The sequence below is a fragment of the Piliocolobus tephrosceles genome, chromosome 2, assembly GCF_002776525.5.
Source record: "Piliocolobus tephrosceles isolate RC106 chromosome 2, ASM277652v3, whole genome shotgun sequence".
Classification (NCBI taxonomy): Eukaryota; Metazoa; Chordata; class Mammalia; order Primates; family Cercopithecidae; genus Piliocolobus; species Piliocolobus tephrosceles.
This window is the reverse complement of record NC_045435.1, coordinates 130,427,761-130,441,040: the sequence shown is the minus strand read 5'-3', so window position 1 is coordinate 130,441,040 and position 13,280 is coordinate 130,427,761. Positions and strand designations below refer to the sequence as shown.

The 13,280-nt window shown below is 40.8% G+C and overlaps 1 protein-coding gene across 1 annotated transcript in view; it reads right to left on the bottom strand.

Annotated features, from left to right (window-relative positions):
* The window catches only part of MED12L (mediator complex subunit 12L), a 345,920-nt gene that overhangs the window by 261,071 nt on the left and 71,569 nt on the right, over window positions 1-13,280 (bottom strand). Inside the window, exons 7-11 of the mRNA XM_023232117.2 lie at window positions 13,140-13,250; window positions 11,837-12,106; window positions 7,861-8,010; window positions 6,991-7,090; window positions 6,533-6,669 (exon numbers count right to left, since the gene is read on the bottom strand). Of these exons, the coding sequence (XP_023087885.1) occupies window positions 6,533-6,669; window positions 6,991-7,090; window positions 7,861-8,010; window positions 11,837-12,106; window positions 13,140-13,250 (768 nt within the window). The remainder of the gene's footprint in view (window positions 1-6,532; window positions 6,670-6,990; window positions 7,091-7,860; window positions 8,011-11,836; window positions 12,107-13,139; window positions 13,251-13,280) is intronic.

The window sequence follows — 13,280 nt, the reverse complement described above, 5'->3', positions numbered from 1 at the left end:
AACTCTATAAACATCAGTTGGTAATAATAGCAACTAGTGTTTATTAAGTACCCATTTACATGCTGGGGACTATAAATATTTGAATGGTTTATCACTCAAACATTATTTCATGTCATTTTCACATCATCAGGAAATAGCATGCCCATTTTACAAAATGAGGAAACTGAGACTCATCAAAAATAAGTGAATTGTCCATAGTGTCCCTAAAGAAATACACTAGCCTGCTGATTTCACAGCAGAGAGCTCCCGTCAGCCACACCCCTACCTCTACCTGCACGTACTCTCTTACATCTGAATCTAAGCATTCGTAAGACTGACATATACAGATTCCATGACTGTATTTATCCCTACCTTTCCAAGCCAAATCTTACAGAGGTGCTTCCCCTTCCAGTTCACTGCCCGAGTAGCTTTTTAATGAGGTCTAACAACTAAATTCAATAAACGCTACTGAGCATCTCCTGGGCCCCATGCATGGTACTTGGGGCTGATAATGTGCATAAGGTGAGGAGAAGAAGAAACATAGACCCCAGGGAAAGGCTTGCAGGAAGCCAAATGTGGAACAAGCACAGCACTGACAGAAAGTGAGCTTTTGTCCTCTGGATTGTGGTGGTGAGGCAGAGTTCACCAGCTGCACTGATACAAACCTGGCTGGGCCTGGGACACTCAGTGCCACAAGTGAGGAAAGTACATTTTCTAAACTTAGGGCCTTTGCCATTCAAAACGTCACTATGAACTCATCACAACCTTTCAAAGAATTCTGCATGAATAGTCTAAGCATAAAACAAATCCAAATAATAAATATGTAAGTTTCCCAGTCTGGGGTGCGTGGTTTTAGCAGCAGAACACACATATTGTCGCAGCAGCATTCTGTCCAGTGCAGCTGGTTCCATCTTTTCATTACTCAGGAGAAAGTTGGCTTCCTGGGACCCCCAAAGACAGAAGTGAAAAGGCAGCGAGTGCTTTCTGCCACCTTTAGACCTTCCCTTCTATCCATGTCCTCGAGGCACCCCAAAGATGCAGCTGCCTCCGTCCTCACACTCATCCTAAACAGAGAGACGCCAAGAGGAAGGAAGTGGTCTGAGGCCTCTAAAAAGCAAAGAAGGCAACTCCTCCTCCAGCTGCTCAGAGGTGCGGTCACAAGTGACAGGCTCAGTGAGCATGTGGAAACCAGGGGTCCCACCATCCACATAACGACTCCTTTGTGTGGATGTCTAGATTTGCCACCTCCATTACCCAGACTAGAAATGGCTCTGAAACACTAAACAAGCAAATAAGTGAGTACATGCTGTAGAGGACACGTACCAGGAACTGAAAGTGACAAGCATCTGAGTGAACATGGCCAACAGACACAATGCCTTGCTGCACAGTATTTTAAGATCAGGAAAGTTTACATGCAGATCTTGAAATCCAGCTTCTCTTGAAATGTCGGATGATCAGGCAACAGTGGATCCCAAGTAGAATCTAAGAATTTGAGAGGCTTCCCTCTTCAGACAGGCTCTGCTCACTTCCCAGACACCTCAACCCCCACCACCTCGAGGCTGCCCTATACATGGTGTCCCCTGACTCATTCCCACTACCTGCCTGGCCACTGTGGGACATGAGCCCTGACCTCAGTATTACCATCTTTATATCTCGCACTACTCTGAATGGAAAACCAAGCAGCACAGACTTAGAATAAGGAAACACTCAGGTTTTTGAGATTTTTATTTTCACCTCCCTTGCCACTGAACACAAAAGCCCAGACACAGAATAAGTGGCCAAGGAAATGGGGGGCAAGGGGCAACAGGGAGGGAGAGTAAAGAAACAGCACATTCCAGGCCAGGTGCAGTGGCTCACGCCTGTAATCATAACACTTTGGGAGGCTGAGGCGGGTGGATCACGAGATCAAGAGTTCGAGACCAGCCTGGCCAACATGGTGAAACCCCATCTCTACTAAAAATACAAAAATTAGCCAGGCGTGGTGGCGAATGCCTGTTAATCCCAGCTACTCGGGAGGTTGAGGCAGAGAATGGCTTGAACTCAGGAGGCAGAGGTTGCAGTGAGCCGAGATCACGCCACTGAACTCCAGGCTGGGTGACAGAGCAAGACTCCATCTCAAAAAAAAAAAAGAAAAGAAAAAGAAAATGAAAAAAGAAACAGTGCATTCCATGTGGAATCAGTGAAGGACACCACACAGCCTGGCACACCCCAACATGCGCACAGCATCAGCTCCTACTCCCATTATCATGACCACAGTACAACCACAAGGCAGGGCCCAGGCCTCAAATGCCTTCTGCCCAGGCCTCGAATGCCTTCATCCCATGCATTGCAGTTTTCAACAGGCTTTCACCAATACTGAAACTGATTACACGCACAAACTTCTCCCATTTGGACAGAAGTTCTCCCCTCCCACAAGGAAGTAGAGGGGACTGCATTTCCCTGTCGCACTTCCAGAGAAAAGGGAATTAAGGAATGGAGGAGCATGAAATTCAGGTTTTCCAAACAGATGTGAGGAAGCAGGCTATGCAACCCAGGGCCTAGGCCTACCTAGACACGACTTCTAGTAACGGCAAACCTCCAACCTATTGCAACTACGGAGGTTGATCATGTTTTATCTATCATGTTATCTAAATCCTGAATGAATTATGAAAACAAAAAAGGGGAAGTATATTTTAAAGAAGTAAGACCGATTTCTGAATCCTAATCACACGCAACTCCTTATCAGAGAACAGCATCATCACATTAGTTCTTCCAGTATAATACTAATAATTGCTATATTATTGTTAACAATTTTTGAAACATATTTGTGTAGTGTCTTGTAATTCTCAAAGTGTTCATGTTTCCTTAGAGAAAAAAAGGGCAAGTACTCCATGCCTACTTAACCAGGGAGGGCACTATTGCACAAAGCCTTGAGTAACTTACTCAAGATCACCAGCTGATCAGTTAACATGGTGCTGCAGCACATGCATGAATTCCAGAAATACACAAAGTGACTGTGCAGTCAAGAAAACGGGGCTGGGCACTGTGGCTCACGCCTATAATCCCAGCACTTTGGGAGGCCAAGGTGGGTGGATCACTTGAGGCCAAGAGTTAGAGACCAGCCTGGCCAACATGGTGAAACCCCATCTCTACTAAAAATATAAAAATATTAACCAGGCATGACGGCAGGCACCTGTAATTCCAGCTACTCAGAAGGCTGAGACAGGAGAATTGTTTGAACCTGGGAAGTGGAGGTTGTAGTAAACCAAGATCACACCACTGCACTCCAGCCTGGGAGACAGAGAGACTCCGTCTCAAAAAAAAGAAAAAGAAAACAGTAACCCCTGTTAAAGAGTAAATAGAGAGATAAAACTTGATTACATATACATATATACCTTGATGCATATACCACACATACAGATACCAAAGACAGATTTTAAAAGTTAATTTAGTCCAGGCGCGCTGGCTCATATCTGTAATCCCAGCACTTTGAGAGCCTGAGGCAGATGGATCACTTGAGGCTAGGAGTCTGAGACCAGCCCGGCTACAAATACAAAAATTATCTGGGCACAGTAGTATGTACCTATAATCCCAGCTACTGCGGAGGCTGGGGAGGCTGAGGCATAAAAATTGTTTGAACCTTAGAGGCAGAGGTTGCAGTGAGCCAAAATAGTACCACTGCACTGTAGCCTGGGCAACAGACTGAGACTGTCTTGGAAAAATAGCAATAATAATTTAATGTTAAGTATTACAGAAGGAACTATCTATTTTGTTATCCTTTTTGCCAGACTATTAAGAAAAGGTGACCAATTTGATTACAGGTTTAAAATGTAGTTTGTGTCTTACTCATAAAACAGTATTGTAACCACAAAGGAACCACTTGCTCACATCAAGTCTTCCTGAAGTTGAGTCAACATTCAAAATAATTACTGCTAAATGGGGCAGATGGCCCTGCCTAGAGCCTCCGGACTCTCAGCCCTGAACACATGTCGCCCTCTAGTGGCATGCAACTCCCTGCATCCTGGGAGAAGTCACTCAGGTAGGGGAAGCTTCTGGCACTGATCTCCAAACATTTCCCACATACCCTCTCAGCTCAAAGAGTTTTTTTAGTAAAAACTTTCAACACGCACTTATTTATAACTTCTATACCTATACTATCATAATAATTACATTCATTTCCCGAGACAAAAGAGGCTTTTGAAAATTATAATCTGAACAGTTCTAATAATCTTCTTGCACCCTCATGGCTCACCGCAAGCACCCACTCTGTAGATGCCTGTGATTTACAGAGAACCTCACAGTGTGATTTCATTCAGAAAGATTGCAACATAATTTCTGCCCTTGAATTTTTTTGAAAAAAGAAACAAACAAAAAACCCTTTTTTTCTTGAAAGTGCTGTAACTTAAGTGTCTGCAGGTGAATGAGGCAATAATCCTGAAGTTAGCCAGTGTATACACTCTGAAGCTATATAGTCAGGCTAACCACAAAACTAAGGTGGTTTTGATAATCTTGGTAAAACCCTCACCAGGAAACGATGAAGCTTTTACTCAACACTTGGTGCAAGAAGCTAAACAATCCAAGATCCCCCTGAATTTTGGGTATCCCTACTTTCCTTCCAGATAACTCACTTATATATATTAAAAATCTTGGTATTCATGAAGCCTTTTATCTAAGAAAGTCTTTACTAAAAATACACTTTGAGGTTTCCACCCAAAAAGAGCATGTAGCAGGCTAACTTGCCTCAGTAAGCAAAGGATTATATCAGCGTGCTCCACTGAAGTGTGGAGGCATTGCTACTGAGACTCACGATGAATTTAAAAAGCACACTCAATCGGTCCCTTGCTCTCATTGTTCTGAATGATCCCGCCTGGCACCATTAGTCTTGAACCATATCTTTGAGAAGCAGGGTGATCAATCAAAAATTATTCCAAAAAGAATAATAATCTGGAATATGTATCAGGCTCACATTAAGGTAAGAGAGAAGGAAACATCTTTTCTTTCCACATATGCATTCCCAAAAGCTAGGTGAAATATCAAAGATGCTTGCCATCAGTTAACTAAGGTACTGAAGGTGTCTTAAAACCTCTGCAGTCCTGGTGCCTAGCACAAGCTGGAGAGTATCATCGGCAGTTTTCATTGTGAAAAGAAGACAAACTTTTTATTTCTCCCCAAACAAGGTTGAGGAAAAAAACAACTGAATATCCTAGTTTGGGGGCAATTCATTCATGAAACAATCTATTGCTAGAAACGTATAAGATAAAAATTGTCTGTGATTATTAATTTTAGATATTAACTTGGCTAGGCTAGTGTATCTAGTTGTTTGGTCAAACACCAGTCTAATTGTTGCTAAAAAGATTTTTTTTAAGATGTGATTAAGATTTAAAACAGTAGACTTTGAGTAAAGCAGATTATGTTCTATAATGTATGTGAGCCTAATCTAGTCCATAGAGAGCCTTAAAAGACTGAGGTCCCAGACGGGCGCGGTAGCTCAGGTCTGTAATCCCAGCACTTTGGGAAGCTGAGGTGGGCGAATCAGGAGGTCAGGAGTTCAAGATCGGCCTGGCCAACATGGTGAAACCCCCGTCTCTACTAAAAACACAAAAAATTTGCTGGGCATAGTGAGCTGAGACTGCGCCACTGCACTCCAGCCTGGGTGACAGAGCGAAACTCCATCTCAAAAAAAAAAAGATGATGATGAGATCTAATTCTGGGAAGAAACAAGACAGATAAGACAATCCTCTCTGAGTATTTAAATCAACTAATTTTTAATTTAGGTTTGTCATTTATTTGCACTTTAACAAAAAAGGAATCTTCTAATCCTCAGTCAACATTTAAGTAATACAAATGAAAAAAATAGAGGAGTTCTGAGAAATATTTAATTGCTGAGGTCTCCAGAGGAAGAAAGAATTCTGCCTCCAGACTGCCTTCGGACTCAAGACTGCCACATCAGTTCTTCCCTGAATCTCCAGCCTGCCCTGAATATCTCAAATTTGCCAGCCCCATAAGCATGTGAGTCAATTCCTTAAAATAAATACCCCTCTCTTGTCTCCCCCTTTCTCTCTCTAGGTAGATAGATATAAACATGTATGTATACATATGTGTATATATATACATACACATAACACACACTTTTTTTCTATTGGTTCTATTTCTCTGTAGAACCCTACACATTGTCTAAGGATTTTTGAAAGATCATGACCAAAAGTATTCATGCACTGCCCTCTGCTGTGCTAAACGTTAACACACATTCCCCCAAGTTAAAGCCAACCCACCATACTAAGTCCCATCACTAAATGAAGGATATTCTTCTAAAACTAAAATTGGAGAGTGATGATAAAAGGGCCAAGAAAAATCTTGCCAGTCAATATATCAGTATTCCTAGGTAGACAAGCCCGACATTTCATTTTAATAATCGTGGGTAATCTTAGAACAACAATAGAATGATTTCAAAGTGTGTATGTCTTCATAAGATACTACACTTCATAGAAAAGGTTTTGCCAGAGTTTCCTGAATGAGAAAGAAGAAAATGCACTACGAAAACAAAAGGCAAAAATAATTTTAAAAAATTAACTACCTCTTGGTTATCTTTGTTTTGGTTTGCCCAGAAAATCTTATGATAAAGTGTCTCCATTGAATTGCTGGAATCAGTTCGGTCAAAACAGTGACGATCCAAAACTTCCAACGTGTGTAAAACCCGACTAATAGTCACCCCTATGAGCAGAAGTTAAACAAGTGGTTAATGAGGCCAAAAACAGAATAAAACAGTACAAAATCACCGTTCTATGTGAGGCAAAATAAATTTTTTTAAATTACCATTCTTGGCATATGCTATCAAACAATCATCAACAAAACCAAACTTGACATTCTGGACAGCCAGGATCTAAAAAGGCATAAACTGAAGATTGTCCTCAAAATTCACCAAGTGGCTCTGTCAAAAAGCTGCCTTATTCATGTGGAATTGTTTGTAAGAAGCAAAAACACGGCATAAAGTCCAACATTCAAAAGCACTCATTCCTCTGTGGCGTTCTGTACCTGCTGTGGATTCTTGGCACTTGTCAAATGACCACCGAACTTCCACTGCACGGCCTCTTTGTTTTATCTGTTGTTCTACTTCATAAATTCTTGCCCGAACCTGAAAGAGAATCGCTTCTAATTAACTTGTGCTTGGAATGCCACAGTGCCTGTCTAAATCATGTCAGGTTTTCCCCCACGTGAGTAAAGTATCCTATGGTGAACTACAATCTTGACTGCATTTTAGGAAATGCAGCCTGTGGCCCAATAAGTGAATTTTTAAAATTTACAAATGGCAATTCAAGGTCAGTTTTCAATAATAAATGTTCACAAAAATAAATGCTTGCAAAATTTGTTTTACAAGTGAAATTTCTTTTTTAGGACACCACATGGAAAGGTGAATGTTCTAAAATAATCTCTTTGAGGCATTCTTTCATGTGTGAAAACAACTTGCAATGTTTTATTAAGAAAACTGCTTGGTAAAAGACAGGGATCTTATTCTAAATATTAATCACAATCTTATTGTTCAAGTCACATAAGACTTTGAAACAAATAACCCAGTACTAGCAAGAGCATATAATAATTACTAAATATCAAAACTACTACAGGAGTCATGGTCATGATTAGAACCACCACCATAATTACAGTCTGGGTGGCAGAACTCCCAGCAAGAATTGTTCAGCAAGACGGTGAAAAGAAAGGGAGAAACTTCAAGAACTTCAGTGATTCTGAAGAGGCTAAACAATTCTCTAAGGTCACCCAGAGTGTTAGCGGGCAAAACTGGGAATAGCACCCAAGCATCTAGATACTAAAACCTGTGCTTGACCCACTGTGCCCTGATGCCTCTCAAGAATGAGAACCGCCATCAAATCACTGAAACATAAAGTCTACCTGCTGATTGAAAGCCGTGTTCCCACCCGGCATGGGGAGGCTGGAAGGGGCCACCTGTAGCAGATCCAGGGGTGAGCCTGGGTTTGCGCTCTTATTTTCATTTGTGGAATAATTCCACACCAAGGCACTTGGGCAACAGAGAGTGACAGTCTGGAAATGAAACAGATAAAGTTGGATGTTCAGAGGAAGGAGAAAAGCATAACAATAGCTAAACACTAAAAATGACACCCCGTCATTACTATATTATAGACTCCTACTAGTAAGTTTAAAATATGAGTGTCTTACCCCATTCTCAACTTCGCAATTGAGAAGACAAAACTAAAAATTATTAAGTTGAAAGGGTGGAAGTACAGCTGTTGAGAAATTAAGGAATATTATAAATCATAAGCTGATACTCCAATAGGAAACTGAAGGAACTTAATAAAAATGCAGTAATCATCACTTAAAAAGCGTCACTTAAACCAATTTTTCATGCAATTAAAAACATGAGATGAACTTAGAATATGTAATTTCTAAGGTTGTAAAAGCTAAAAAAAATTATTTAAAAACAAAGACAAAATCAAATAATCATGTAATAGTACCTTCATAAATGCTGGGCAGGCAGTGACCCCGGACAAGGGATTGTCAAACTTTTTCTATAAGAAGCCTGATAGTAAATGTTTCAAGCTTTCCAGGTTATCTACAGTTTTTGTCACATATTCTTCCGTTTTGTTTTAATAACACATTAAAAACATAAAACTTATTTTTACCTTGTGGGTCAAATTTGATCCACAGCCTGTAGTTTGCCTACCCTTGCCCTAGACACTTGCAGACACTCTTCACTCACCCAGAAGTACTTTATATGACCATCTTGCTTATATGTCACAACAACCCCATGATCTAGGTAGTGTTATTCCCCACCTTCACCAAAGAGGACTATGAGCCACGCAGATTAGTAAGCAATCCAAGTTTGATTTTATTTATAGCACACATGCTCAGAACCACTGTTATCCTGCTGCCTCCTAAACACAGATTAAACATTATAGCTCACATTTAATTAAGCTAATTACACTTACCCTATGCCGAACACTGTCTAAGAAGCTTTCTGTCATCATAACCTTAACCCTATGAGGTAATGAAGGAAGAACTATCATTACTCCCCAATCAGACATGGGGAAACAGAAGCTCAAGGTCACAGTTACCAAGCGGCAGAGTGAGGCTTAAAATCAGGTCTGTAATAGCTTTAAAGTGTATATCTAAGCCATTATGCACTTGTGTCATTCAACAGCAAACAATGTGAGCTTAGAGAAAGAAAGCAATATTTTTTTCAAAAATGTGAAATTAAGTACAGTGGCTTGCACATATAATCCCAGCACTCTGGGAAACCAAGGCAGAAGGATCGCTTGAGCCCAGGAGCTTGAAACCAGCCTAGGCAACACAGTGAAACCCTGTCTCTACAAAAAATTTAAAAATTAGCTGGGTGTGGTGATGCACATCTGTAGTCCCAGCTACTCAGGAGGCTGAGCGGGGAGGATGGCTTACTTGAGGCAGGAGGATCGCTTACTTGAGGCAGGAGGATCACTTGAGCCCAGGAGCTCCAGGCCGCAGTGAGTGAAGATTAGGCCACTGCCCTCCAGCATGGGCAACAGAGCAAGACCCTGTCTCAATCCATTCATCAATCAATTAAAAAAAAAAAAAAAAAACCTGAACTCTGAGGTCTAGGAGACATCTTTGTGGAAACCAGATAGCAGATACAAAAAACGTCAAGTCCCTGAAACCTACCAATCCATCTCTTTCCACTGGGCTACATCCCTACTGCCTTCCTCCTGTCTGTGACAATATGGAGTTCTCAACGTCTCCTGACAGAGCCCTTCCTTGTGTCCTTGATTCCAAAGCCCTCTAATACCCAGGGCACTGATCTATCAAACACTCCTCCTTCTCCTATTTGCTCTTAGCCCACAAATAAGTTCAAATCCGACCATCAAAAAAATGTATATTTTTAACTCTCCATTCAGCTGCCATCTTTATCAACTATCCATTCTCTTCTCTTCCCTTCATAAACATGTTTCTCAAAAGACCAATTAGTACTATTTCTCCTTATTCTCCATCACTCCTCGATATTCCTTAATTTGGCTCCTTATCCACCGTTCAATTAAATAGCTCTTAAAAAGATCACCAATGAACACCGTATTGTCAAAGACAACTTCAGCCATCTTCTCGCCAGATGTCTCCAATACTCTAGACATTGCCCACTACTAATTCCTTTTTGAAACTTTCTGCAGACCCCAGTTTAGCACAGTGGTTGAGTGTGGACTCTGGATCCTGACTGCTTAGGTTTGGATTCCAGCTTTGCCACTTTCTTGCTCTGTAATCTATGCGTTATTAATGTTATAAGAATAATAATGGTTCCCATCTCACAGGCTAGTTCCAAGAACTAAATGACTTAATAATATGTTACAACTTAGAACAATGCCTAGACCATAATAAATGCTATCCATACACTAATATAATTATGACAATATTACGGTTATTCTCATCATCTTTAGGCAACAATACTCTCCCCCTGTTCTCTCTCCAGTCTGGCCAACCTTCCCGGTCTCCTCCATGGACTTCCCCTCTGCCCAACTCTTAAGCACTCCTGTCCTTCAGATTCACGACTTCTCTCTCACTACAAAACTCTTCAGGCAACCTCACTCCCTCTTGGGTTTTTGAACAGCCAAAGTTCTTGAAGGACTCGAATCCACACAAGTGGCCAACTGTCTGCCCAAATCTGCAGAATTGGACATGTAACAATTCTCAAACATATCCATTTGGAGGTTCTAAATAAAGGACAAAACAGTCCAAAATAGTCCAAAGCTGAACTCCCTGAAATGCTTCCACACTGATTTCTTTGCCTTGCAAGCCTCCTTCTTTCCTACCTCTCCTCTCCTACCAATCTTCCTTCTACTATGGCCAATACAATCTAACGACATTACACAACTACCTGTGTCACTTTGCTACATAAAACCTTCCGATGACATCTCAATCATAAGGCCCACAGGGTGTCTTCTATGCCCTGACCCCCAACAGAGTTTATAATGTATGTCCCACTAATACCCACCTATGCAAAAGATAACTGACCAGCCTCTGGGCCTCTTCCCATACTGTTTCCTCTGCCAGGAAACTTTCACTACTTCTTTTTACTTGATCTTTCTCAACTCATTAGAACAACTAAAAACTTTCTTTCAGAAAGCCTCTGTGAATTTTAGGCTGGGCTAGAGGTTCCCCTTTTCAATTGCTTTGGCACCCTGTGTATCTCTCCAGCAGCCCTTGTCATATTATTTGGAAACTGTCCATTTATGATCCAGTTTTCCTTAAAAGACAGTAAACTCTGAGAATGGAGACCACGTCTTGAGGGCTGACTCTGTTTCAAAACTCCTTATTATACAGCAGAACACATTAAGAGCTCAAGAAATATGAAATGAACACTAAGCTGTGAGCTCCTCTAGGGCAGGGCTGTATCTCATTCCTGATATTCATGGGAGGATCAGCCCAGCAACCAGCATGTTACTGGATGTTCAAGGACTACACAAGCAGCAATGCATGGAAGATGAACGGAGCCTGATACATGATTTGAACTTTAAAGAAACACTGACAGGCAACCAACCCAAGATGTGAACTGAGAAAGATGAAAAATGCTAGCTGGAGAAGCTGTCTTTCCAGAAGAACAATAATACAACTGACTTATTCTGTGGGTTCCCGAAGGATTTTTAATTGAACTGCTTAATGACCCTGATAAAGGACAACTGCAATAACACTCTCCTAGACAAATGCGACAAATCTTCTCTCAGCTTGATCCATAATAGGGAAATAAAAACATAAAATTTCAATCAATAAATTACTTGGGTGAGGAAAAAACTAGAGTTGTAAAACATCAACTGAACTGAAAATGCCATTCCCAACTCAATCACTTCCCACATTGAATTTTAACATAAAATAACAAGGGCCAAGGACTTACCTGCAACATACAACTAAGTCCATAAACCAGGGGACCATGCTGTGCACAGGAAAGAAAATCTGAGAAGGCCAGCTGCACGGGGCTCATGCCAGGGCCGGGGGGGCCAGGGCTGGGGGCCCCGATACTCGAGTTGTTTGGTCCTATCATCATGTGGGGTGAGTGGGCAGCAAGGAGGTTGGGGCTATCGCTCAGCAGCAAGGAAAGACGCCGGGCACAAAAGTAGGCAAGACGACGAGACAGGTAGGCCGACTGAACAAACTCATCTGAATACTGAGAAGTAGAAGGACACCAGACTTCAGTCATGTCTTATGAGTCTTCGTTAAATAACTATTTTAACACAGACTTTTTTTCATTTAAAAAAGAAAAAAAAAAAAAACTTCAAAGGTATAAAGCAAGTGCTGTCCAATAGAAATAGAATGTGAGCCACATGTATAATTTTAAAGTTTCTAGGAGCCATGAAAAAAATAAACAGGCAAAAATTAGAATCATGTATTTTATTTAGCCCAATATATTCAAATGTTATTTCGACAGGTAATCAACATAAAAAGTACTACTATTATACACTTTTCCATACTAAGTCTGAAATCTGGTGTGCATTTTACACTTAGAGCACACATCAATTTGGACTGGTCACATTTCAAGAGCTCAGTAGCCACATCTGGCTAGTGGCTATTGTAATGGACAGTGCAAGTGCAGACTATCTCAGGGGAGAGACACAGGAACCTATGGTATAGTCCGTGGGGAGGGTATGAGAGTGAAAGGGGAGAAGTGCTGTTCATTGGATATTCTTCCATCTTGCTTGAATTATCAAATACATGTATCACCTAAGAATTTTTTTTAAATAAACCTCATCTAGATACGTCAAATTTAAGCGTATCTTAGACTAATCATCAAAATAAAAAGTTTCCTACCCCAAGAGTCTCAAAGACTTGTCAAAAGAATGTAGAAGATCCTCTATCTTCAAAAGGGATGATTTGTTTTGTTTTCACAGAAATTTGAGTTATTATATGGAGACAGTATTTTAAAAGTTGGTTGCTTTGCTCAGTGATGGGAGAAATCAATGTGGGTAAAATTACTTAAAAATTAGGACACATGGATGAAAACTATGAACATGGTTAATACAAATGATGGCTAAAACTTACTAGAAGCCTTTATCACTTCATGTGTTACAGCATCAAAGACATTTTTTCCTTCCATTTCAACAGGATTTTTTTTTCCTTTTCCTCCCCCACTTACCTAATCATTCTTATCAGACTCATTTCTTGCCATAAAACCAAGTGCCTCAAGGGGACATGTACTATACCTGCAGCATTAGCGGTAGCAAGAGTTTAAGAAGATCATCATCCATTGGTCTGATCTTTTCTAAAACATCCAGGATCCATGTCAAATATTCGTGTTTTTCTAGCATTCCTTCCTTAAATGAACAAAGAAAAATTACATTAAT